Source organism: Mirounga angustirostris, unplaced genomic scaffold (assembly GCF_029215605.1).
Source record: "Mirounga angustirostris isolate CCGP_5_RB_7025 unplaced genomic scaffold, mMirAng1.0.hap1 SCAF_9, whole genome shotgun sequence".
In the NCBI taxonomy this organism is placed as follows: Eukaryota; Metazoa; Chordata; class Mammalia; order Carnivora; family Phocidae; genus Mirounga; species Mirounga angustirostris.
Genome location: NW_026991717.1, coordinates 53,226,849 through 53,254,082, shown reverse-complemented (window position 1 = coordinate 53,254,082; position 27,234 = coordinate 53,226,849). Strand labels below are relative to the sequence as shown.

Sequence of the window (27,234 nt, the reverse complement as noted above, 5' to 3'; positions counted from 1 at the left end):
AAAGCCCTAGAGCTGTGTGTTCCCTCCTCTGCTTCCTTCCTTCGTCTGACAGCGGGCTCACATCCTACCCAGCACTCAGTGTTCTTGCAGGGAGGAGAGAGCAGAGCTGGTCAGGGGGCCTGGGCTTTGTTCAGCGAGCACTGAGAAGCCACTGAGGGGTTGCAAGTAGGAGAGAGTGACAAGGTCAGGTCCGCTTTTCTAAAATAACACTGTGGCCGCCTTGTGGAGAGTACACTAGGGGAGCAAGGACAGAAGGAGGGAGACAGTTCAGAAGCTACTCAGCGCACAGGTCGAAGGGACGGCAGGCCAGCGGGATGGAGAGACCAGTGGAGTTGAGTGATATTCTGGGGGGAAATCAGCAGTACCCAGTGGTGGGTGGATATAAGGAGGAAGGGGGAGGGGGACCCCAAGACCGACTCTGAGATCTCTGTCCCTGATGACCGCTCTGTCCTGAGGAAGGGAGCCCCATATCAACTCAGGTTCAGGGAAAGGAGTGTGGCTCAGCATGGGATGTGCTGAGTTTGAGGTGCCCTGAAACGTCCAGGAGGAGATGTCGGGGGCCTTGGAGATGCAGGCAGGTCTCTAGTCAGAGGAGACCCTGGGGCTCGAGGTATACAGGAGGGGCCACCTGAGGCGGTGTGCATGTGGGTGTGGGCACCGTCCTTTTGGAGGGAGCTAACAGAAGAGGAGGGCCTGGGTTCAGCCCTGAGAAGCAACAACGTCTAATGACCAAGTAGGAGGGGGATGAGCCAGCAAAGGAGGCCAAGAACGGGACTGAGTAGCAAGAAGACCAGGACAGGGTGGGAACATCTGTCAGCAAACATTTAGCGAGCAGGTTCCAAGCCCTAGTGCAGAAACAAAACAGATGCAGCCCCTGGAACTTTAAATCTTTGGTGGGAAGGCACAAATTAGAAGTCAATAATGAAATATATCTGCAATCACAACATGAGATACCCATTTGAAGGAGAGAACAGGGGTTAAGAGATACAGTACAGAGAGGGAGGGTCACGGAGGTAAAGTCTAAGGTCAGACTTGAAGGATGTGAGCAGGCAGAGGGTGGCCCAGGTGGAGTGCAAGGCACCCACAAGGGCCTGACAGGTGTGGCTGGGGGAAGGGAGACGTGCAGAGAGGCCTTCCAGAACCTTCTGAGTAGTAGTATGGGTCTCCTGTTCGGCTCCAAGAAGGCACTGCAGGGTCTCATACAGGATGTGACCTGTTGGGCCAAGGTCATGACTGTGGAGAAGGAAGCGTTGTGATTCCGGCCGAGAGTTCCAGGATCCATAGTGGTTTGCCAGGCAGGGGTGGGAGAGAGGAGGGGTGGGCGTGCATTCCAGAAAGAGAGAACAACAAGTGCTGTTTCTAAAAACAGGAAAAAGAGCCTGTGTTCCATAGAGACGGTACTCAGGCTGGACTCTGCCCTCTAGCAGTGATCCTCTGAACAATAGTATGCAAATAGCTAATATCTATTGTCAGGCATGCTACCAAGTACGCTCTATACTTATCTCATTTGGTCTTCAAAACCACCCTCAGGAGATGGATATTTTTGTTGGCCATATTTTTTCCAGATGAAGAAGCCCTATCTTCCTGTTTCTCAAACAGGCCAAGCCCACCCTTGCCCCAGGACCTTTGCACTGCTGTGCCCACTGCCTGGAATACTCTTTCCTTGTCCTTCCCGCAGCTGGTCCTGGTGCAGGTCTCATCTCTATTGCCACCCCTCTTCAAGTTCGTCCCCCACCTCTGTGTCTAGCCCCTGCCTCCTTCCCTGTTCTGTCAAAATACACATCCCTTCCCGGAAACGCTCTCCTTGCGTTTGCTTGTTGATGAGCTGATGGTCTGACCCCCTAGGAAGGATGTGAGGTCCATGACAGCCAAGCAATGTCTATCTTGCTTAGTCCTAACCTCCAGGGCCTGGAACACCCAGCGAAGGGGGGGGCAATAAAGTCCTTGTTGACACGAATGGACATAACTTGTCCACTGTTGCAAAGGTAAGAAGTGGAGGAGGCAGGACTTGAAACCAGGTCTCTCTGACTCCTGGATCCCTGCTCTTAAACACAACTACACTGAGCTTCCAGGCCGGGGGGTGGGGGTGGGGGGGGGCTGGCCCCCAGCTGTGAGATCAGCGCCCCCGAGGTGCCACAGAGCAGGAGCCGATGGGAAGGAGGCCTGGCCTTGGGAGCTAGTGCCATTAACTCCTTCAGGACGTAGGGCGGCAGACCCCCTCCAGCCTGAGCCTGACGCTGAGCCTGACGCTGAGCCTGACGGGGAGGGCCAGGAGGCAGGACATGTGCAAGAATATGCAGCTCAGTGAGGAACAGCCTGGCAGGCAGAGTTGATTATGCACCTCTTAGTTCCTGCTCTCCAGGCAGAGGAAGGAGTGGAAGGAGTCCCCGAAGCCCCTGCCTCAGTCCCCGACTGGCTCCGAGGCCTTGGGCAGGTCCCTTCACCGTTGAGCCTTGGTCCCACCTGTAGACTGAGGAGGCCAGGTTCCCACAACTCTAACATGGTTTCCAATTTTTAAATAGTCTGCTCTAGTGCTTGTCCATGAAGGAGAGACCATGTCTTACATATTCGGTTACCCAGCGCAGCTCTCTCTGGGCCCAGGTGAAGCTCAGTAATTGATGACTGAAGACCGCACGCACGCGTGCGTGAATGAGAAGGGTAGTGCACACTTTCCGTCCATGAGGGCTTCTCGTCCAGGGAAGGAGAGGCCATATCTTACACACAGCTACTGAGTAATAGCTGGTTACTCTGATCTGAAGACTGCTTTCTCCTGACAGTGGGTAGTTCCGCCAGAAGAGAAAGCTGAACTTCCCTGTGCACAGAAGGGACAAATAGGGCCCAAATAGGGCAGAAGATGGGTTGTATAGTAGGGCTAAGTGTAAGGGACAAGAGAGAGGAGTGTGATCAATGTCTTAGAAATAATCAGAGGGGAGCTATGGAGGGTGTTGCCGGGTAGAAGAGAAAGGCCTAGCCTGGAGGGACTGTTAGTGAGACTGCCCCTGGATACTGGAGGGGACCCTGGCTAGGTGCATGTCTGCAGGAGGCAGCGGGGAGCCACTGTGGGCTCTTGAGGAGATGAAGAGCCTGATGAAACCAGAGTATAGAGCTCTAGCCTAACCGTTGTTTCCGGGAGATAACCCTCGGTTTCTGACCTTAGCAGAACTTCTTACCTTTGCGACAGTGGACAAGTTATGTCCATTCGTGTCAACATGGACTTTATTGCCCCCCCTTCACTGGGTGTTCCAGGCCCTGGAGGTTAGGACTAAGCTGAGAACAACAGTGGAATAGCATGGCGCCGGAGCCTGTTGGCATGGTTTGGGTCCTGGCTCTGCCACTTACTAGCTGTGTGCCCTTGGGCAAGTTACTTAATCACTCTGTGCCAGTTTCCTCATCTGTAAGATGGGAACAATAGTAGTATCAACCTCATAAGGTCATTTAGGAGATTAAATGAGAGATATGTATAGGGCTTAGAATACGGCCTGACACATAGTGAGTGCCCTATTAGTGTTAGCTATTGTTTCCAAAACTTGGTTTTAACCCAGAAGGAAAGCTAAGTTGAAATGCCTGTATTCATTGGAAAACACCGACTTAGACGCAGAGAGAAGAACTAAAGAGACTTAAATGTGGTCCATTTTGCAACTGACATCTATGAAGTTTGACATTCGATCGCCTCAAAACCAAGCATTCGCTTTTTTTTTTCCATCTGTCTCGCACTTTCTCACTAAGGGTTAATACTGCATTGTCTTCTCTAAAAATCGAATCCTCATACAACAGAAATAAATGCCCTCCTCTTTATTCATGCCAATCTTGGGACCGGGTTTTGTGTGACACCCCCCTGGCCCCCTTTCGCCGCCCTGCCTCAGTCAGCGACAGATGGTCCTGCCAAAAATAAGCCGTCCTCCCTCACCCCCTGCCGTGAAGATCCTGAAGTTGACCCCAGCAACGTAATGCAACCCCCAACTCTAAAGCTGGTGAGATGGTTTGTTTTGAGTGCGCGCCACGGGGGAAGGAAAATAGCAGAGAACCACTCCCAGCAGACGAGGCGGGCGAGCAGAATCCGGCCTTTCTTCTCTGCAGAATGTGCTGACTCGAAGCCTGCCAGGACTCACAGGGGATGCACTGCGCGGGGGGTGGGGCCGTGCACCTGTAACAGCACGGCCGGGCGCTGCCGAGTCAGGCCGGGGAAGAAAGTGCCCCCCTCCCCCTGCCGGGGGTCCTCCGACGGTGAATGGGATCGGGTGGTGCTATACCTCCGAAGTCCCACGGCCAGGGCACGGCCAAGGTGGGACAAGAGGAAACTGTCAGAGGCATCGGTCAGGAGAGAAAAGACAGACTCTATGGAGACGGAACATCCCCCGCCCTTTCTTACTGAAAGCGGAAAAACGATCATGCAGACCCAGCTCAGAGTCAAAATACATTCTTTTTTTTTTTTTTTTTAAAGATTTTATTTATTCATTTGACAGAGATAGATACAGCGAGAGAGGGAACACAAGCAGGGGGAGTGGGAGAGGGAGAAGCAGACTCCCTGCCAAGCAGGGAGCCCGAAGTGGGGCTCCATCCCAGGACCCTGGGATCATGACCTGAGCCGAAGGCAGACGCCCAACGACTGAGCCACCCAGGCGCCCCTCAGCTTTAGAGCGTCACCCCTGTGGGGGCAGCATTACCTCAACTGCATTCCAGTATGAACGTTTTCCTGTCTCACACACGGCCTTTTTGAGAAAGAAAACGCACAAGCGGGAGGAATAAAGTGGAAATCGGATGCTGATGCGGAGATGTTCTTTGTGACCAGAATAAATGCCTGAAAGAGAAAACCCCGAAGTAACTAGAAGACACCCTTTCCCTGAGCACTGCAGAATCCGGGTCATGTGAAACCTTTAGAAGGTATCGGTTATCCTCGGCGCATTGTGCGGGCCCGACTCTATGGCAACGTTCTCGTCTTTTGTGTCCTGCAGATAATGTGCCAAATTGCCTATTTAAAATCCCAACAAAAGGACGTCTTCCTATGCAGAGGCCCCTGATTAAGGGCTCTTCTTGAGTGAGTGAGCCACTTTCCAGCAAGCTGTCCTAACAGCCGTGGGCAGGGGTGAGCCACGGCCACGGGGCTTGGGTGGCGCTGCGAGGGAGGCCTGCCCCCTGCCCACAGGTGTGGTTTGCCATCTGTGTGACTGCACCATGCCCAGCACAGGCCCCCCCGCGGAGCGGAGGGGCTGCCCTGCTCCTCTCCGCTCCTCTCCCACCAGGTCCCCAGCCCCTCCGTCGGCGCGCGCCGCCCTCTCACTCCCCTGCAAGGGCTGAATGTCATGGTTGTCATGAAGACGCGGTTTTTATGGTTGGCGGCAATCTGGCAAACACGACTTTGTGCACCACGTTGTCGAACAGTGATCAACATTTGAAGGTTCTTGAGGACACTGCTGTCCTCCTGGGGTGGTCCGGGTACAGCCCCTTAAATTGGGAAGAGCAAATGCTACACTGAGTGTGTATCACTTCCCCGGCAAGAAGGAAAGGTGCTGAGAGCTCCAGGTGTAGGTTTTAGGGAATATTGCCTCCGGTGGCAATGCAGAATCTTCTGGTATGATGTGTGATGTGATGGGATGTAATAACCTCCCTCCCCACTGCGGACAGGACTTGAGAAGAGCCGTCAGGCAGCATAGAGAGGCTTCTGGGCTGGGATGTGAGTTTAATCTGAATGACCTCCAAGTTGCCTTCCAATCCTGAATTCTCAGATTCTCTTGGGACAGTGATTTTGGAATCCTATGGGGCTGGTAGGAAGCGGGGCTGGGGAGGGGGGGGGGTCCAGATCTTAAAATCTCAACTGTTAATCTAGAGGGAGGACAATCGCAAGGCTGAAAAGATGACAGGGAGTAGGGACTGGCCAAGTCGATGAGCGTAAGAGAGGGGCTGTGGGCACTCACTTAGCCAGAGCCTGTAAGAAGGAACATGGCCGGGGCAGGGCCACTCCTGGGTGTTCAGTCGGATAAGCCTCTGACTCTTGGTTTCAGCTCAGGTCATGATCTCAGGGTGGTGTTATCGAGCCCCACGTTGGGCTCCAAGCTCAGCGCAGTCTGCTTGAGATTCTTTCCCTCTTCCTCTCTGTCCCCCTCTGCCCCTCCTCTCTCTCTCTCTCAAATAAATAAAGAAATATCTTAAAAAAAAAAAAAAAAGGCAGTGGCTTGGGGACTGGCAGGGTAATTAGAAAAAAAATGAATGGATCCTAAGCCCTCTTGGTCATAGAAGTTGAGAGGAACTAAAGGTCTGTTTTGCACTAAAACATGCCTCTGGCTCTTCCTTGCTGCCTGAAATCTCTGCCACTTTGAGCAATATCTCCAGGAAGCTGTTGTGAGAATGAGCATGTAGGTCCTGCAGATAGGGGACTGTGTTAATAGATTCATATCTGACAATACCTCTGCCCAATATTAGGCAATCCCTTTCCTTCTCAGGGCCCCAGGGTCCCTGAGTGGTCAGGAGTTCTAGTAGCTTTTTTATAGGTTCCATGAGATTTTCTACAAAACAATCAGCTATCTGCAAATAAAGACAATTTGAATCCATCCTTTCCAATCTTTCTTTTCTTTCTTTCTTTCTTTTTCTTTTTTTTTAATAATTTTTTTTAAAGATTTTATTTATTTATTTGAGACAGAGAGAATGACAGAGAGAGAGCACATGAGAGGGGGGAGGGTCAGAGGGAGAAGCAGGCTCCCCGCCGAGCAGGGAGCCCGATGCGGGGATCGATCCGGGGACTCCAGGATCATGACCTGAGCCGAAGGCAGTCGCTTAACCAACTGAGCCACCCAGGCGCCCTCTTTCTTTTTCTTTATTGCACTAGTTGGGACCTCTGGTATCATGTGAAATAAAAGTGATGAATATTGATGCCCTTGTCTTGTTCCTAATCTTAGGGAGAAATCAGTTAGTCTTTCATCACTAAGGAGGAGCTTAGCTATAGGTATTTTTATAGAGGTCCCTTTTCAGATTGACGTTTCTTCCTATTCTTTGTTTGATGAGAATTCTTATTAAGAATGGGTGTTACTGAGCAGGGAGCCTACTTCTCCCTCTCCCTCTGCTGCTCCCTCTACTTGTGCTCTCTCTCTCTATTAAAAAAAAAAAAAAAGAATAGGTGTTAAATTTTATCACATGCCTTTTCTGCATCGGCTGAGATGATACGATCCTTTCCTTTCTTAAACTGTTACTGTGCTGCATTACATTCACTAAACGATTCAAATCGTGGACTCTATTCTGGCAGTGACTACTCCCAGCTGTTTAATATTTCCGAAGCTGGTTTTTAAGCTTAGTTATAACGGATCCACAGCAGCCTTGACTCTTGGGTTAATTTAGCCTCACTGCTGAGACAAGACTTTTCCAAGGACTTTACCCAATATCGCATCATTTTCTGAGATCTCCCTGCTTTGCCTGGTGGGAATGAAGCCCTCACCCTGGGCAAGCACTGAGAGTTGTGTAGTGAACTTCCTGTTTGTTCTTGCCCTGCCTCGTAGAGTTTCACCCTGCAGGTCATTACTCAGCCAAAGACCCAAGGAGACCCCTCTGAAGTTCTCCAGAGTTCCGTCTGCACAACCACCTCCTTCTGCCTCATGAACCCTAGCCACCTCTACCTCCCCAGACTCCGGCTTTGGTCTCCTCACCTCAGTGAAATGGCGAGGCTCTATTTGGGCACCACTCCTTCTGCTTCTGTCTGGAAACTACCTGCCAGCAGTGACCAGGGCAATCGTATCATGCACCTCGTTTGCTTCCTTCCTCCCGGGGATCAGAATGCTGTGTAGTCCATAATGCATGCTGAGAGGGGCCATTGCCTAGACTCTTACCCATGTCTAGCTGACAGGGGTGGGTCTGCAGTTCCTGGAGTTATGGCTCCCCAGGAACAGAGGCAGACAGTCCACTTACTGCATTTTATCCACACTATCACCATCCCTCTTAACGCTTATGCTAGAGCAACTTTACCCATTTTGCTCTTTTGATGAAAAGCATTTTGCCCTGGAATGTCATGGAATCAGATCTCTGCTGCTCACTTAGTGGCCTCAGTGATGACCACGGTAAGCCTGAGCTCCAGCTTCTCTACAATGAGAGTAAGGATGACCGAGCAGCCTACTGGTCCAGTATGTTGTGAGGAAGAAACCAAGAAGGCAGGGGACAACACCCACCCTTCCGGGTGCCACACAGACCCCTCTGCACGCTCCATCCTTCCCGTGTGGCAAACTTCGGGTCAGGCCTTACCTTCCTTCCGCTCTTGCTGCAATTGCCCCTTTTCTGGTCCACTCCTCTCCAACCTGTTGGCCCAGCCGAAGGTCCCTAAAATATTCAGAAGAGCCACCTGGAAATACTAGTCTTTAATGAGTTTATATCATGCTGCTGACCTAAAATGTCAGCAACAAAGACTTAGGTATTTGGTTGTTGAAAGTCCTTCACCCTAAAAGTACAGTGTACAATATTACAAAGTGGTGTACCAGAATTTCTTGCACTATAGGCTAATAAATCATTTTCCTCCCCTCAGGGCTGCCCGGAGCCACAGGAACTCCAGGGGAGAAGGGAGACCCTGGTGAGCTGGGCTTGACTGGAAATGAGGGCCCAGCAGGGCCAAAGGGTGACAAAGGAGACAAAGGAGACGTGTCCAATGATGTGCTCCCCACAGGTAAGTGGCTGGCACTTGGGCCCAGAAACCGGCCTGGTTTTTAGGACAAAGGCAGCTTGGCTTGGGTCTTCTCTCCTTATCTGCTTTATGTGCCCATCTGCTTTGCAGCATGTCTTAGGGTTCTGTGCTTTCAAAAAGGAGAAAACCATGCATGTTATCACAATGTTGGCGAGACCAAATCTCAGATGTAAGCATAAGTAGTTTAGATAATTCCAGTCCAAACATCATGGTTAGATTGAATGACGATGAAGGGAACTTCCTTTTTCCAAATATCTATTAAATCTAGCACAATCTAGAACAAGACAAGTAAGCAAGCAATTTAAGATACTTCAGAGGACAACTGACAGAAAGCTCAGACATTTTCTTCACAGTCCAGGTAGGGTCATCTTCAGATCTTTATCCTAAGCCTTTGGACACAGAATTGGAGCAGACATGGTAGCTGATCTCCTTTTTCTGGTTTCCAGCCCAGGCTCAGAGCAGACAGTTGGCACCTGGGAGGGGCCAGGGGGTGTAGAGATAGCAAACCACAGAAAGACACAGTGGAAAGAGTAGGTGACAGCTGATGGTCATGGATGAGGAAGGGGCAGACGAATTTTATAAGCACAGTACTTCAGAGACCACTCATATCATAAAAATATAACTATCCTTATGTATTCAATAAATATTTTTGAATGTCAAAGAACACCATTTATGAATTAGCAACTTTGCTAGTAGTTGGGAATATGAAGATGAAAGTGAGTGAGACAGGACATCTGTCCTGAAGAAGCTAGGATGATAAATGGTCAAGAACCCTAGGGGCGCCTGGGTGGCTCAGTCATTAAGCGTCTGCCTTCAGCTCAGGTCATGATCCCAGGGTCCTGGGACCGAGCCCCGCATCGGGCTCCCTGCTCCTTGGGAAGCCTGCTTCTTCCTCTCCCACTCCCCCTGCTGTGTTCCCTCTCTCGTTGTCTCTCTCTCTGTCAAATAAAATTTTTTTAAAAAAATCTTAAAAAAAAAAAAAAAGAACAATGACCCCGAAGCAGTCGCCCATCTAGCCACTCAAAATGTGTTGAGCACCTACTGTTTGCCAGGTACTGTGCTAAGACCAAAGCTCAAATTATGTTTAGCATGCTTTGTTTCTGAAACAGGGAAGTTGCTCTGCAAAATACATAAAATTTAAGAAGTCTTTTGACAGCATCAAATATAGGTGAATATACTTTGAAAATACGAGACCATGTTATACTTCAGTTATATAGGAATCTACACATCCCAAATACTGCACTCCCCTACGCTACCGAACAGGTGAGGGGTGCTGACAAACCATTCAGGAAAGCAACATCCTTGAGTGTACCCCAACTCCAGAGAGCAGGCAGAGCTCGGTATCCCTAGGCCAGAGAGCAAACAAGGCATATGAGAGTGGATCATATATGCCCTGCCTATAGATGTCTGCCCCTTTCAGAATGGGCTTGGACTTGCCTCTGGCCTCTGTGACCCCAGCTTGCCCATTCTAGAGAGACTGGAAAGGCTTATTTGGTCTGGCTGGGAAGAGGCAGCTAATAAGGTCTGAGATCACCAGTCAGCTCAGGACAGGTGGGTAGAACCAAAGGGCTAAATGGCCCAGCCTCATGGCATCCTTGTGAATGCTCCGGACAATAGCACATGGAAAGGACTGTACCCATGCCCATTGGCCATCTAAAGTTAGAGCACTCACGCCAGTGACCTCAGTGGATACTCCCAGGGCAAGACAGGATGGATGAGACTCAGTCTGGAAATGAAGAAACAGGATCAGAGGGTTGAGCTGCCTGCCCAAGGTCATAGGCTGGGCCGGCTCCCCTGATCTCTTCTACCACACAGAGCAGTGCTTCTCATACCTGGCAGCGTATGAGGAGGCTTTCAAAAATACAGACGACCAGTCTCCCCACCATTTTGACCTAATTGTTCTGTGTGGGGCCCCAGCACTAGAATTGTATGAGAGCTCCTTGGGTACTCAAATAAGTAGTCAGGGTTGAGATCCTTCAACATGGCAGTGAAATGAGCGTGAGCTTTGCCGTGAGACCCCTGAGACACAGCCTTGTTCCCCGTGGTGACCTCGGGCAAGGCACTGAACTTCCCCAAGGCTCGGGTCACCGACGGGCCACTAATACCACCTCACAGAATGGTTGGGAAGAACAATGGGTGGGAGATTTGTAAAATTCTTAGCACAGTTCCTGGCACAGGGTTGGAACTCAACGTCTGCTATGGGTGCATCCTCAACTTTGCATGGACGAGTGCTAGAATACAGTTATGTCTGGGAAGGGGGGCTCAGCCATCCTCCCTGGAGCTGCTCATTCTCCTTTCCCCTGGGAGAAACCCATCTCTGTTTATGGCTCTTGAATCGATCTCTCACCCCCACCCCCCTTCTCTCTCTCCAGGTGCCAAAGGTGACCAAGGCCCGCCTGGCCCCCCTGGACCTCCGGGCCCTCCAGGTCCCCCAGGACCCCCCGGAAGCAGAAGATCTAAAGGCCCTCGTCAGCAAAACATGTTCAATGGCCAGTGTGCAGGTCACCAGCCCCTGCCCCAGGGATCCTACCTCTTTGGCTAATGATCCCAAACTCTCAGGCTTCACCCAGGCTTTGCAACCAGATTTCTTAAACGGAGGGAGATTTTGCCTAAACCGAGAGTTCTCTCTTGCACCAGGCCGGTGGGCTGCTTGGGCACTCTGCCCTGGGGGTGAGAACTTATAGCAGGTTTAGAATTGGGCCTCCCATACCCTCCCCTCCTCACCCTCCTCTCATTTATCCCCAGACTATTCCTCTTCCTTGCCAAACCACCATCCCTCTCCCCTGAAACAGTCTCAAAGGCTAAGTCATTCACTCTGGGAGCGTGAAGAGCTTGGCTAATGCTGGGAAGACGAGGGGGAGGTTCAGCTTGGCAACCTCCCCACGGTACTACGGTTCTGCCCTCACCACCACTATGCTTTGCGTGCTGACCATGTGCGGGGCACGGTGCTAAGTGCTTAGTTCGTTGGATGCTCACAGCAAATGCCACGACATGGGAATTGGTATTGCCACCAACTTACAGAACCCAAACTGAAACACCAAGGAGCTCTGTAGCTTGCCCAAGGTCACTCAGTTAGTAAGTGACAGAGCTGGGATTCACGTCTGCCTGGCTCTAAAGCTGTGCTCTTAGAGCATCTTCCTTTCAGAGATGGAAATTCACACTTTGAGACTAAGCGAACCAAGGGCAAGGGACGCCTGATCTCTGAGAGGCCAAGAGGACTTGTTTGTGGGCCAATCGGTGACAGAGGTGGCCATGGGGCTGAAAGCTAATTACAAATGAAGGGCCATATTAATGAAAAATACTTCTGAGGTGCGGCTAGAACTTCTCCCCAGAGAGGTGACCTAGGACCCACTCACCTGCTAAGACCAGAAGGTACAACTTGATACCATGACTTCAGTGGGAAGCAGAGAGGAGGAGGATCCTGCCTGGAGTTTCTTTCACACTTGCTGGGGATTTCACTGCCACTTCCCTAATTGGTCTTTCATTTTGTTAGGTGCCCTCTTCTTTCGGGAAGACATTTTGGGGGCACACTCAGCCGTCAGAGTGGGCGAGTCTGTGCTTCCAAAGATGTCACCCTACCCCACCCCCCAGTCAGTGGAGCCTGATTATAATTCTGCCCAGCAGTTAGCACCCTGCCCCTTCACTGGCGTTCAGCACCGGCCCCTCCGTTAGCGGCAGCTCTTTGTTCAGCTGCCCTTGGAGAATGAGCTGAGCGGGAACCTTCCCCGGGAGAAGAGGGGGAATCTGACCTGAGCGTTTGCAGAGTCCCAGTTTGCCATAGGCTGTGTCAGCCAGGACACGGGTGCTTGGAGAGGCGTCTGCCCCCGCCTCGCCTGCCTACTAAGAGGCTGGTTAGCAGGGGCTGGGCCTCAGTGTTGTGAAAACTGCTTTAAATGAGAAGCCGTACATGGAACACTACATCTAAAACTAATGATGTAATGTATGGGGATTAACATAACAATAAAAAATTAAAAAAAAAAATGAGAAGCCGTAATCTTCCACTCTGCCTCCTAGAAATGGGTCCTCGGTTGCCAGGCATCCTGCATCTGAACTTGGCCTTCTTGCCTCCCAATTCCATTTCTTTAAGCCCCCTCCCGCCCCCACAGCTTTAGAAGCAGGTTGGTACAACACGAATTAATGAGAGCCTTTTCTTCAGACTAAGAACAGGAGGGTCTCTCTGTCCCTTTCCTGGCAAAACCCACGTTCCTGAACAGAAACTCCAGATGAAACTCCAAGGCAGCAGGATTGCATGTGGGGGAGTAATCACACTGTCCCCAAGACTGCTCTCATCAGGGGACAAGAGGACTTCTGGGAAACACAGGCTCATAGAGTACAGGGGGTCCTGCCCTTTATTTTACTGATAGATTATTCTGTGAGCTTCCCTTGGGACAATGGATGTGTCCCTAACACCTAACTCACAGGTGATTTGAATCCTTCAAAACTGGTCTAGGCAAGTGGGCTGAACTCCAGAAAGCTTGATTTGCCCCAGTCCTTCTCCCCAGCCAGTCCACTCTCTGTGTCTTCACACTGGCCACCTTCCTCCCCTCTGTCCTGCTTCTGCCAACCCGAGACACCTCTTCACCAAAGGTCTGAATTAAGCCCATCTGTTGAAGGGAACAATTACAACCCAGGTAGGATGACTTCTAGCTCAGGTATAGCCTCAAACCAACTGTGAAGCAGGCACCTCTTCAGGACCCATGTCCCATAGACCTTAAAGCCAACACAGGTGGGAAATGGTGGAGAGGAGTTCAAACATCTCTGGGCTCCTTCTCCCTCTGTGGTTCCTCCCTTTGCAGTCCAGGAAGACAAGGTAAAGGAGGCCACCCTATCATGAGGCCCCGTCAGCTTCCCTGAAAGTGTTAATCCTTCCAAGAAAATACAATCCATGATAGTGATACCACCTGGCCTGGGGGGCCAGGAAGTGTCAGTACGGCTCTCCATTCCCCCCATCCCAGAATGCTGAAGTCTTGAACAGGCCACTTTTTCCCTTTGACTGACCTCCTCTTGGGATTGCATTATTTTAGCAACTGTGATTATGGAAAGCTTGTTGGGAACTCCCCAAGTGGAGGGTGGGGGTGGAGTGGGGTTGGGGGGAATTGGAAGTATTTGACTTGTTGCTTAAAAGCAAGCAACTAAAAAACATGGTGGGCCTATTGTAAGGGATGCTTATAGGACTAGAGCCTGGGGGGAAGTGGGGAAAGCACCAGTTATAAAGCTACATGAATCTCACTGTGCCACCTCCATTTCTTTTGATGATTGTCATCGCTGTTGTAGGTGAGACATGCGCTACACCGAATGATGGTACGTTGGTTGGAAAGGCTGATGAGAAGGTTGGGGATCACCATTCTCCACCAGCAGGTACATGAAGCAAAGTGTCTTGTTTTGAAATTCAGAAACTGGATGCCTTAAAGCCATAGCTGGTAGATGAGTGATTTTCCTTTCTCTTCCTTTGGTAGAATCCGTGATCACTTCCATCGGAAGTCCAACGCAAGTCCTGAAAGTTAAAGAGACATTTGGGACATGGATAAGAGAGTCTGCAAACAAGAGTGATGAGCGGATCTGGGTGACGGAACATTTCTCAGGTACCTTCCCTTGACAAGGAGGCAGATCTGCATGGGGGTTGTGCCCTCCGTTGGGTGCCTGCCTTCGGGCTCATTCTATGTCTGCGTGTCTGAAACCCACGCTGACTGGCGTCACGCAACTGCTCTTTGGTCTCCAAAGCACAAATGAGCAGGCAGCACACTTTTCTCATTGAGCCCACAGGGGACAAACCTTGCAGGTCAGGTCCCAGGGGCAGGACCAGGGCGCTCCCAATATAGCTTATCCAGTTTTAAGCGAAGTACCCAGAAAGAAACAAATAGCATTACGATGACAGCATTATAAAGCTCGAAACCATACTGTGGAATCAATGCCAGAGACAAGTTCTTGTGCACTGTCCATCTTTCTTCGAGCTCTGTTGGACAGAGAGCCCAGGAGAGAAGGTGAGGTGCCCTCTGGCAGGCATACTGCCTCCAAGCATGACCCCGCTTATGCGGCCCCGGACGGACTGGTCAGGGGTCCCCAGCGGTGGTAGCAGCAGCCTCATTCCAGAAGGGGTCCGGCCATACCCACTGGTCAGAGCAATTGCTGAGACACTGCCTCATTTCCTCAGGGCTCAGTGACTGCCTAGATTAACAGCGGAGAAGGACTCTGTGGCTCAGAAGGAAGGAGGAGCAGTCAGTTAGCAGTGGCAGGACAGGGAGAGGAGACTGCACAAGGGCCAAGTATTCGCTGTTCCCGGTACAGGCCTCTGTCGGTCTGATAGAAGATTTTATAAACAGTCTAGAGTGGTCTGGGAGGGAGCAATGCAGTTGTCCTGGGAGGAGCAAAACCAACTCTGTGGCTTCTGCCTTGGAAGGTCAGTTCAGGAATCCAGAGAAGAGAATTGGCCTTGGAGTCTGGGAGTCTGAGACTCCAACCTGGACACGGACCCTTGCAAGACCCCTCACTCTCAACTTCCGTCCTCTTAACTCCCTCCCCTGACTCACTCCCACGCCTGTCCCTGGCTTCTCCCCGGCAGGCATCAGGGTGAAGGAATTCAAAGACCAACCCTCGCTGCTGAATGGCAGTTACACACTCCTGCACCTGCCGTATTATTTCCATGGCTGTGGGCATGCCGTTCACAACAACTCTCTCTACTACCACAAAGGAGGCTCCAACACCATAGTGAGGTGAGTCCCTCGGGCCGCCGCTGCCCTCCTCATGCATCGCAGACAGCACCTGCGTGGTGTTTCAGTTAACTGAGAGCTACTTAGGGGTAGGGATCTTTCTGTCCCCAGAGCCTGGCACACAGGGGCCAGTCAGGGTTTGCTGACTGAATGAACCATAGGACACAGTGAGTGAGCCACATGACCCAGCCCCGGCCTGGGGTCTGCCGTATTGCTGGTGGGGACACCAAGAGTAAGGTCAGAGCCAGAGAGAAGTAGATCTGGAATGATAAGGGTTGCCACTTTCTTATCCTTTGAAAAAAGAGGCAGGCGGAACCTAGCGCTCCCCTGTCAGGAAGGTGTCACCCCCCAAAGTCAGTTGTATTCTGAAGAACTTGAGGTGTGAAGAATTCCACCTCACAGCTCAGATCATTGAAGACTAAAGACTGAACACAGTGCAAAGTCAGGTGCCTTTTTTCTTTTAAAGATTTTATTTATTCATTTGAGACACAGAGATACAGAGAGAGAGAGAGAGAGAGCATGAGCAGGGAGAGAGGCAGAGGGAGAGGGAGAAGCAGGCTCCCTGCTGAGCCAGGAGCCCAATGTGGGGCCCGATCCCAGGACCCTGGGATCATGACCCGAGCCGAAGGCAGACACCTTACCATCTGAGCCACCCAGGTGCCCCAAAGTCAGGTGCCTTTGTGTTCAGATTGATCTGTCGTCCTGATGGAGCCCTGGCCAGGCCACCTGTCTTCCTCTTTGCTCTCCCAAGGGGTAGGGAGGTGGCCACCTGGGTAGACTGAGCCATGTCTTCCTGTCTCCCCAAAAGAACTGCTAAAATTCTGTCTTTGTGGCTTAAGAAGATACCAAGTTCTGGGCTTTAGAGGCAGAAACACGTCATCTCGGGCAAATCAAGAAAGCAGGGACCTCAGTCAGGTTCCAACTTTGCCTACTCACTCCATGGCCTTGGACAAGACACCACCTCCCGTGGTCTGCAGGTCCTCAGTAAGAGTGAGAAGATGGACCAGAGCCTCTGCAGCCCTCCAGCAGCAGCCCTATCTGAAATAATGCCAGTATTATGAAAGCCATGGTCCGAGTCATTCAAAATAAGAGATAAGGACCTGCAGGAAAACTGGGTCCCTCTTCTCTCACCCTCCACCCCCTTCCCCACTGAGGCCCAGCCACAACAACCTTGTTGGCATTGGACGGTGGGTTAGGCTGGGGACGGGACACACATCAGCTGTGGCTGGAATCATCTCCCCTCTTGGCCTCTCATTCCCCTCTCCCAGCTCCCCCATCATTTCAACATCTCCCTGGCTACCTCATTTGGACAATCTTGTGCTAACAGAAAACAGCAACCAACCCACTCCCTGTTTAGAAGCCAGAACTCCCCAGACACACTCCTTCCTGTGCCCTTTCTCCTCATGTAATCCTGCAGCTCCCTATTGCCGCCGGGCTGTGTTTACATAGGGATGAGGGTGGCAAGGGAGTTCTGGGGTGCATGAGCCCCAGAAAGAGGATCGGCCACTCTAAGAAAGAGTGGCTTCTAATGAAGCTTAGCATAGGTGATGCCCTGCTTAGGTCTGTCCTGCAGCCCTGCTCTCCACCAGCCACAAGTAGGGGGTCAGGGGGTCAGGCTGGAATTAGACCCTGTTTCTCCTGCAAGAGACGAGCCCCTTCGAGAAACACAACCGCCAGGCACCAATACCAGAGCAATGGCCGTCCTGACCTCCAGGCATTCAGAGGACGGAGGAGCCCGTGAGCTGAGCTGGGCAGGCAGGCTCTTCTCAAGCCCTCACTTGCCTCTGGCTTTTTTTCACACTTACTTCAGGGTCTCCTAAAAGGCTTCCACCTTGTGAGGCTCCAGTGCACACCCACGGCCCCACTGTCCCCATTTCTTCTGCTGCTCAATGGCACCCTCTTGTGTTCTTCTTTTCTTTTAGCCTAATGTTCCCGAATTTTCATTCCTGGAGTTAGGTAACTTTTGAATCACAATCAACTTTTCTGATCTGGTCTGGGTGTGGAGTCTGCCAAATCAGACAGCCTCCAGGAGCCGAGGGCAAGGGACTCCATGCTGTAGCTCAAGTTATCCAATCACTTTCCTGACGAGAAAACTGACTTCAGGGCCGTGACTTGGCTACATCTCTTCTCAGCTGCCGACTTCCTGCTTCATTTAGACTGCTGTGACATGTTTGTCTTAAGAACTCCAGCAGGGGGTAGAGGAAGAACCCCCAAACATGCAGTCAGAAAACTTAAATTCAAACTCTGGCTACTTATGTTCCCGGGCCAGTCACTTCTCCTTTCTCATTTGTAAAATGAAAAGACTGGACTAGCTCATTTTTTAAGGCCCCCTGCAGGTCTAAGAATCTTAGAGGGGGCATTTCAGGAGGTTAGCAAACACCTGAGGAGTCATGAGGGTAAGGAATGTTCCTGGGGTCCCGTGGCTCACAGGGGCACACTCAGATGGAATCACCATCCTTGACATGCTTGATGCACAGAGCATTGTGGGTAGACCATTATAACGGGCATGACCTAGAACTTAGAAATGCAGAGTCCCAGGCCCCACCCAGTTTAATAGAGGATAGCCACAAAGCCACCATTGTCCACAAAAATGCTGACTCATATCTGCCTTTTTACACATTTCAGATTTGATTTTGGCAAGGAAACATCCCAAACTCTGAAGCTTGAAAATGCCCTGTATTTTGATCGAAAGTACCTCTTTGCAAATTCCAAGACTTACTTCAATTTAGCTGTGGATGAAAAGGGCCTTTGGATTATCTATGCTTCAAGTGTGGATGGCTCGAGCATTCTTGTCGCCCAGTTGGATGAGAGGACATTCTCTGTGGGGCAACACATCAATACCACGTACCCCAAAACCAAGGCCGGCAACGCCTTCATTGCCCGAGGGATCCTTTATGTCACAGACACCAAAGATATGAGGATAACATTTGCTTTTGATTTGTTAGGAGGGAAACAGATCAATGCTAACTTTGATTTAAGAACTTCCCAGTCTGTTCTTGCCATGTTATCATACAATATGAGAGACCAGCGTTTATATTCGTGGGAAGATGGCCATTTAATGCTTTATCCTGTGCAGTTTTTGTTATCTACATTAAACCAGTGAGGAGATGCATTGCTCCCCCTCAACAACTTTCAGATGTTCTCTGGCATCATTTATATCCCAACATAAATCTTGTCTCTAGGGTAACCAGGTATTTAGCTGTCATAATCTCATGACACGAGTGTTGATATGGTCAGGGAACCCCCCCTTAAGTTCAGATTCCTTCAGGGAAAGTAGCAAAGTCGAAGTCAAAGTGGCTGAGATCTGGTGATTTCTCCACAGACTGGCTGGGCAAGTTACCCCTCCCTCTTTGGGCCTTGTTTTCCCGACCGGTAATATGAAAGGGCTGGTGAAGATGATTGGCAAGAATTCCTCTACCTGCAGGAAACTCTGTGATTCTTGGCTGTTGCTATTCTCACAACTGTTCTACATTTGGTTTTGGTTTGTGCGTATTTAGCCACGTGCTGAGCAAATTTACCTCCGAATTTCTAAGCCCAATTACTTGAGCAGTGAATTCCTGAGTACTGACTTGTTTTCCGGGCCTTGGGAAGCCATGTGGACCCTTTCAGGCTGCGGAGGGACCAGACTGCTGATAATTTATTGCCTTTCCCTGCCTCCGCACCTGCCACCCCGGCACAAGAATGACCATTAGCCTCAGCTCCTGGTTGCTGCTCCAGGATTAGCAAAAGGCAGGCACAGCTACACGCTCGGGTTTGCTGATGAAACAGAAACAGGCCCTTCCAGGCTCCTGTCCGCTCTGATCATGCTGATTTGCAGCTGTGGATAAACGTTGCCTCCCCAGGTGTCCCGGGCTGCTGCTTCCACAGCCACGCCTCTGCTCTCAGAGAACGAAATCTTGTGCAAGTAGGCATGAACGTGGCTAGCGCCACGGGAAGCACTGGGCAGTTTCCGGGAGGGCGCCCTGCTGTCTACAACGGGGATGGACAGACAGCCCATGGCCCTGAGACGGCGCACGCCCGCGGCGCCTTTCTGTAAGTTGTGCTGGAATGCAGCCGCGCGCCATCTGCTTCCGTATCCTAGTTCGTAACTACTCCCGCGCTACAAAAGCAAGGCTGAGTCGTTGCAAAAAGGTTGAGTCGGGGCCCCTAAAACACTAGACCCTCTGGCCCTTTACAGCGAAAGTTTGCCCACCCCTGATCTAGGGTACAAAGTGAGCCTGACTGTTGGGCTTCTTCACCGGGGGCTGTTTGTTATCTTTTGTTTTGTTCCACACTGAGAACGAATAATTGATACGGTTTGAGTGTTTGGTCGAGGGGAAGGGTGAGAACAGCATAAAATTAAGGGGCCCTCCCCAAAAGCAGTTCGCAAACTGTTCTTTCCCTAATGCAGTTTTAAAGGATGTGATCGGGTCCCCTTGGACACCAGGAGAAAAATCCAGCTGCACTTGCACCTGAACGCCTTTAAGTATATATTTTCTGCCAAAGCAGTTCTTCAGACATTCTGCAGCCTGGGGTCCAGGCAGGGCTGCCAAGAGGAGAGAGGAATCTGGAAGGTTACTGGGGTCCCACAGCCAGGAAGGGGACCTAGGGATTTTTCATCACTTTGCCTTCGCTGAATTCATGTGTGTGCAGGAGGAGAGCTACGCCTGGGGGATCCCCCGCCTCGAGTTCCAATTCGTACTCAGTGGCCCTGAGTTGTGGCTTTATACCGTATTAATAGAAGCATTTGAAAACTTAGGGGCTATACACATTTGAATATTTAAATCTCCCCACCCCTGAAAACACTTAGGCAGCTACTGGGAACTTTTGTTGTTGTTGTATTCTTAAAAGAGCCGATATTTGAAACTTTTTCTCCACGTTTCTATCAGATTGGTTGTCATGGCAGCATAGCTTTGAAAAAAATACTTCAGATTCATGTTAAGATCAAGGTGTCTAATGAATACTAGTCTTCTAGTTAAAGTATTTAAATATATGTGTTGCTGTTTCTGGACACAGGGGACCTGGATATGAATATAGTTTCATAGTAATGGTGGTATTAGTACCAGTAATATATACAATACTAATTGTATATATGGTCGCAACCCAAAAAGGTTATTGAATGAGCACATACTCCTTTTAGAACAAATTTTTTAGAAACCTCAGTCTTGATATCTGAGCTATCCTGGCTCCCTTAATTGTGGGGATAGAATCATATACTTACTGCTAGAAAAGCTCATTCTGGGATTTTTTTTTTTTCCCATGGCAGAGTAATATCAGGATAAGGGAGTCTGACAGAGGTATAATGGGTAACACCATAATATGGTTGGAAGTTTGTCTTTACAGAGGAGAGGAGATTTTTTTAAGACTTGAAAAACTTAAGATTTTACTCATTCTTGCCTGCAAGCACTACTTTATTTAAAGAAAAAAAAGGTCTGGGCTCACCGCTAAAATAGAACTAATGTTTTTAAGTCAAGATATCAGTTTAGAAGTTTACACTGTCACTTATAATCAAAGTTGCTTTAAAGCACTTTCCAAATATCTGCACTTCTGATGTCAGAATCAAAGCAGATAATGCTAATTCTTCTTTAATCTAAAGTAGATAGCTTTCCTCTGGAAAGTAAATAACACCGTCCTCCCAACCTCAACTGTAGGCCGGACCCTAGTTCAAAACATTTTCTCTCAAACTGATAACGTGTCCTATTGAAGCAGGCACTCACGGTCTCATGTATCACTAAACCCAGGTGTTAGGACAGAGAAACAGCTCTGGGGTGAAAGTTTTAAAATGAGGTGTTCTGGTCTTCGCCTGCCCCCACCCAGTCCTATTACCTTCAAGGCAGCAAAGTGAAGGGTCAAATGAAACCCTACGATCCTTAAAGAGCCAGGAGTCCTTTCCCAAGTGCAGAGGACATATGAGCCGTGACTATTTGATGTCAGACCATCTGAAGAAGCACGTGATTGGGCTTTTCCGTTTTCAGCCTGCTGCTGGGACCTGGTGGAGCGCGCTATTAAAAGCCACGATTTCCAGGCTGTGACCACAGATGTGAACCATTCTGAGCAACAAATGAATCATGGTGAATGGCTCTTTTTGGTTGTCATTTATTTAATGTTAGCAAAATAATCACTGCTGAATACAATCACATGTTGAAACAAGTGTATTCTTATTTTTCTCTCTTAATTCACATGTCACGTTTAAAAAGAAAAAGTAACCACCAAAAACAATACTCTTGAAGAATGACATTGGTTTCTTCTCTGTTGAAACTTGCAATTTGCTAACTCCTTCTGAAAACAGAAGTCATTGCTGTGGACTATGTGTTCTCTATAGGAAAACATGAAAACTCTGTAAAACTACCATGTAGAACGAGTCACTAGAATCAGAAGCAGATAAATGCAGTGGAGATCTGCTAATTTATTGACATAGGCTAAGCAACTTGAAAAGGACATCACCTTTTGGCCTAAAAATAAAAAAGGACAGATTTTTAAAAACTGACTTTGTGTGAATCGGGGCAGGGATCTGCATGCCTCAGTGTCTCTGTTTCTTCTGTAAAATGTATAACAGTATCTTACTTCCTCAGATTTTTCTATGTGAAATGAGAAATGCTACGAGAATTGTACAATTCTTGAGAAATTACTGTTGTTACTTTTACAGTTCATCCCTGCAGAGAATCAGAGTGACCCTGTTGTTCTCACAGCCTGATTCAGGGGCTGCAGAAATGGGTCCGGGCCATGGCATCACAGTTTCTGTCTGCTGGCCTGTTCGATTAGGTAGTTAACACTTCATACCAGCACTGAGCAAAAAAGGATTCTTGGTTCTACAACAAATTTACAATAAAACTGGCCCATATAATGAAAAATGCTGTTTGAGAACCTGTTGCCGTGACCCATAGGGCTTCTTTCTAACCTCCCCCTAAAGGGTCTGTGCTACTGGGTAGCAGTGCATGCACTGATGAGGACGCTTATAAATAAAAGATTACAAAGCAAAAAGAAACACCCATAAAAAAATAGTAGTCTTGCCACTTCATTTTTTTTTTATTTAAATTCAAGTTAGTTACCATTAGCGTGTAGTATTGGTTTCAAGGGTAGAATTAGTGATTCATCACTTACATACAACACCCGGTGCTCATTACATCACATGCCCTCCTTAATGTCCATCACCCAGTTACCCCATCTCCCCCACATCCCCTCCAGCAACCCTCAGTTTGTTTCCTAGAGTTAAGAGTCTCTAATGGTTTGCCTCCCTCTCTGTTTTTATTTCATTCTGTTTTTCCTTCCCTTCCCCTATGTTCATCTGTTTTGTTTCTTAAATTCCACGAGTGAAGTCATATGATATTTGTCTTTCTCTGACTCATTTTGCTCAGCATAATACACTCTAGTTCCATCCATGTCATTGCAAATGGCAAGATTTCATTCTTTTTGATGGGTGGAATATTCCATTGTATGTACATATCACATCTCCATTCATCAGTTGATGGACATTTGGGCTCTTTCCATAGTTTCACTATAAACATTAGGGTGCGTGTGCCCCTTCGAGTCAGTATTTTTGTATCCTTTGGATAAATACCCAGTGCTGGGTCGTAGGGTAGCTCTATTTTCAACTTTTTGAGGAACCTCCATACTGTTTTCCAGAGTGGCTGCACCAGCTTGCATTCCCACCAACAGTGTCGGAGGGTTCCCCTTTCTCTGCATCCTCGCCAACGTCTGTTGTTTCCTGAGCTGTTAATTTTAGCCACTCTGACTGGTGTGAGGTGGTATCTCATTGAGGTTTTGATTTGGATTTCCCTGATGCTGAGTGATGTGGAGCAATTTTTCATGTGTCTGTTGGCCATTTGGATGTCTTCTTTGGAAAAATGTCTGTTTTTGTCTTCTGCCTATTTCTTGGATTATTTGTTCCTTGGGTGTTGAGTTTGATAAGTTCTTTATAGATTTTGGATACTAGCCCTTTATCTGATATGTCATTTGCAAATATCTTCTCCCATTCTGTCGGTTGTCTTTTGGTTTTGTTGACTGTTTCCTTTGCTGTGCAAAAGCTTTTTATCTTGATGAAGTCCCAATAGTTCATCTTTGCCCTTGCTTCCTTTGCCTTTGGCGATGTTTCTAGGAAGAAGTTGCTGCAGCTGAGGTTGAAGAGGTTGCTGCCTGTGTTCTCCTCTAGGATTTTGATGGGTTCTTGTCTCACATTTAGGTCTTTCATCCATTTTGAGATTATTTTTGTGTATGGTGTAAGAAAGTGGTCCAGTTTCATTGTGCATGTTGCTGTCCAGTTTTCCCAACACCATTTGTTGAAGAGACTTTTTTCCATTGGATATTCTTTCCTGCTTTGTCAAAGATTACTTGACCATATAATCATGGGTTTATTTCTGGGCTCCTTATTCTGTTCCTGTTCCATTGATCTACGTGTCTATTTTTGTGTCAGTACCACCCCGTCTCGATGATTATATTTTGTAATATGCCTTGAAGTCTGGGATTGTGATGTCTCCTGCTTTGTTCTTCTTTTTCAAGATGACTTTGGCTATTTGGGGTCTTTTCTGTTTCCATACAAATTTATGATTGTTCTAGTTCTGTGAAAAATGTTGGTGTTATTTTTAATGGGATTGCACTGAATTTGTAGATTGCTTTGGGTTGTATAGACATTTTAATAATATTTGTGCTCCCAATCCATGAGCATGGACTAGCTCTCCATTTGTTTGTGTCTTCAGTTTCTTTCATCAGTGTTTTATAGTGTTCAGAGTACAGGTCTCTAAGAGACACTCCTTGGTTAAGTTTATTCCTAGGTATTTTATTATTTTTAGTGCAGTTGTAAATGGGATTATTTTCTTGATTTCTCTTTCTGCTACTTCATTATTAGTGTATAGAAATGCAACAGATTGCTATATATTGATTTTGTATCCTATGACCTTACTGAATTCATGTATCCGTTCTAGTGGTTTTCTGGTAGTCTTTAGGGTTTTCTATCTATAGTGTCATGTCATCTGCAAAGAGTGAAAATTTTATTTCCTCCTTGCTGACTTGGATACATTTTATTTCTTTTTGTTGTCTGACTGCTGTGGCTAGGACTTCCAGTATTATGATGAATAAAAGTGGTGAGAGTGGACATCCTTGTCTTGTTCCCAATCTTAGGGGAAAAGCTCTCAGATTTTTACCACTGAGTATGATGTTAGCTGTGGCTTTTTCATATATGGCCTTTACTATGTTCCCTCTAACCCTACTTTGTTGAAGGTTTTCATCATGAGTGGATGTATACATTGTCAAATGCTTTTTCTGCATCTACTGAAATGGTCACATAGTTTTTATCCATGTGAGGTATCATGCTGATTGATTTGTGAATATTAAACCCACCTTGCATCCCAGGAATAAATCCCATTTGATCATGGTGAATGATTTTTTAAATATATTGTTGGATTCAGTTTGCTAATATCTTCTTGAGGATTTTTGGATCTGTGTTCTTCAGCGATATTGGCCTGTAGTTCTCTTTTTTTTTTTTTTTTTAAAGATTACTTATTTATTTATTTGAGAGAGAGAGCACATGAGAGGGGGGAGGGTCGGGAGGGTCAGAGGGAGAAGCAGACTCCCTTCTGAGCAGGGAGCCCGATGCGGGACTCGATCCAGGGACTCCAGGATCATGACCTGAGCCAAAGGCAGTCACTTAACCAACTGAGCCACCCAGGCGCCCGGCCTGTAGTTCTCTTTATCTGTAGTGTCCTTATCTGGTTTTGGCATCAGGGTAATGCTGGCCTCACAGAATGAATTTGGAAGTTTTCCTTCCTCTTGTATTTTTTTTTTTTTTTGAATAGTTTAAGAATAGGTATTAACCGTTTTTTAAATACTTGGTAGAATTCACCTGTGAAGACATCTGGTCCTGGACTTTCATTTTGGAGTTTTTTGATTACTGATTCAACTTCATTGTTGGTAATTAGTCTGTTCAAATTTTCTGTTTCTTCCTGCTTCAGTTTTGGTAGGTTAGATGTTTCTAGGAATTTATCCATTTCTTCTAGGTTGTCTAATTTTTAGCATATAATTGCTCATAACATTCTCTTGCCTTTTTTATTTCTGTGGTGTTGGTGGTTATTTCACCACAATTTCTGATTTTGTTCACGTTTTCTTTCTTTTTCTCTTTCCTTTTTTTTTTTTTTTAATGAGTCTGGCTAAAGATTTAGCTATTTTGTTGATCCTTTCAAAGAACCAGCTCCTGGTTTCACTGATCTGTCCTATTCTTTATTTATTTATCATTTATTTGTGCTCTAAGCTTTATTACTTTCTTCCTTCTGCTGGTTTTGGGTTTTATTTATTCTCCTTTTCCCAGCTCCCAGGTGTAAGGTTTAGTTGTTTGAGATTTTTCTTGCTTCTTGAAGTAGGCCTGTATTGCTATAAACTTCCCTCTCAGAACAGCTTTTGTTGCATCCCAAAGATTTTGGACTTTGTGTTTTCATTTTCATTTGTCTCCATGAATTTTTGATTTCCTCTTCAATTTCTTGGTTGGCCCATTCACTGTTTAATAGCATATTATTTAACCACTATGTATTTGATCTTCTTGAATTTGTTGAGACTTCTTTTGTGGCCTACCAAGTGATCCATTCTGGAGAATGTTCCATGTGCATGTGAAAAGTATGTGTATTCTTGCTGTTTTAGGATGGAATGTTCTGAATATATCTGTTAAGTCCATCTGGTTCAATTCCTCATTCAAACCCACTGTATTTATTTTCTGTTTGGAGGATCTGTCCATTGATACAAGTGGGGTGTTAAAGGCCCCTACTATTATTGTATTGCTGTCGGTTAGTTCCTTTATGTTTGTTATGAACTGATTTATGTATTATGTGCCCCCATGTTGGGTGCATAAATATTTATAATTATTATATCTTCTTGTTGGATTGTCACCTTTGTTATTATATAATGCCTTCTTTGTCTCTTGTTACAGTCTTCATTTTAAAGTTTATTTTGTCTGATATAAGTATTGCTACTCCAGCTTTCTTTTCACTTTCATTTGCATAAGTGTTTCTCCATCCCCCTCACTTTTGGTCTGCATGTGTCATTAGGTCTGAAATGAGTCTCTTGTAGGCAGCATATAGATGGGTCTTTTGTTGTTGCTGTTGTTTTTTATCCACTCTGCCACTCTATGTCTTTTGATTGGGGCATTTAGTCCATTTACACTCAAAGTAATTATCAATACATATGTATTTTTGCCATTTTGTTACTTGTTTTGTGGTGGTTTCAGTAGTTTTCTCTGATCCTTTCTTGTTCGCCTTCATGGTTTGCTGGTTTTCTTTAGTGATATACTTGGATTCCTTTCTCTTTATATTTTGCATATCTACTACTGATTTTTGATTTGTGGTTACCATTAGCTTTGTATGTAACATCTTCTGCATAGAGCAGTCTATACGAAGTTGATGGTTGCTTAAGTTTGAACCTATTCTTTACTCCTCTCCTCCCTCATCTTTTAGTTATATGGTGTCCTATTTTATATCCTTTTATTTTGTGAATCCCTTGACTGATGTTTCCAGATACACTTATTTTTCATACTCCCATTTATGGTCTTTCTTTTCCACTCAAAGAGTCCCCTTTAACATTTTTTTGTAGGGCTGTTTTACTGGTCATAAACTCCTTTAGTTTTTGTTTGCCATAGAAACTCTCTCTCTCTTTCTATTCTGAATGATAGCCTGGATAGAATATTCTTGGCTGAAGATTTTTCCTATCAGCACTTTGTTTTGTTTTTAAGCAAGGAAACAGAATTTTATTCATATGACCAGAGCAAAAACAGAAAATAATGAAAATCTTTTGTTAATTGTATATGAACAGATTAGGAGGAAAGGCCCTATTAGTCAGAAAAGGTGCTATAAATATGCCTACTTGCCAGTGGCCAACAATGTGGTTAAAAATTACTCAGTCAAAAAGCATTCAGTTAAG

At 47.4% G+C, this 27,234-nt stretch overlaps 1 protein-coding gene across 1 annotated transcript in view; it reads left to right on the top strand.

The window, feature by feature from the left end:
- Positions 1 to 18,481, top strand: part of GLDN (gliomedin) — a 65,422-nt gene extending 46,941 nt beyond the window's left edge. Inside the window, exons 5-10 of the mRNA XM_045900076.3 lie at positions 8,498 to 8,635; positions 11,026 to 11,154; positions 13,928 to 14,011; positions 14,110 to 14,235; positions 15,213 to 15,363; positions 17,986 to 18,481. Coding sequence (XP_045756032.1) covers positions 8,498 to 8,635; positions 11,026 to 11,154; positions 13,928 to 14,011; positions 14,110 to 14,235; positions 15,213 to 15,363; positions 17,986 to 18,463 — 1,106 coding nt within the window. The 3' untranslated portion in view covers positions 18,464 to 18,481. The remainder of the gene's footprint in view (positions 1 to 8,497; positions 8,636 to 11,025; positions 11,155 to 13,927; positions 14,012 to 14,109; positions 14,236 to 15,212; positions 15,364 to 17,985) is intronic.
- The last annotated feature ends 8,753 nt before the right edge of the window (positions 18,482 to 27,234 follow it).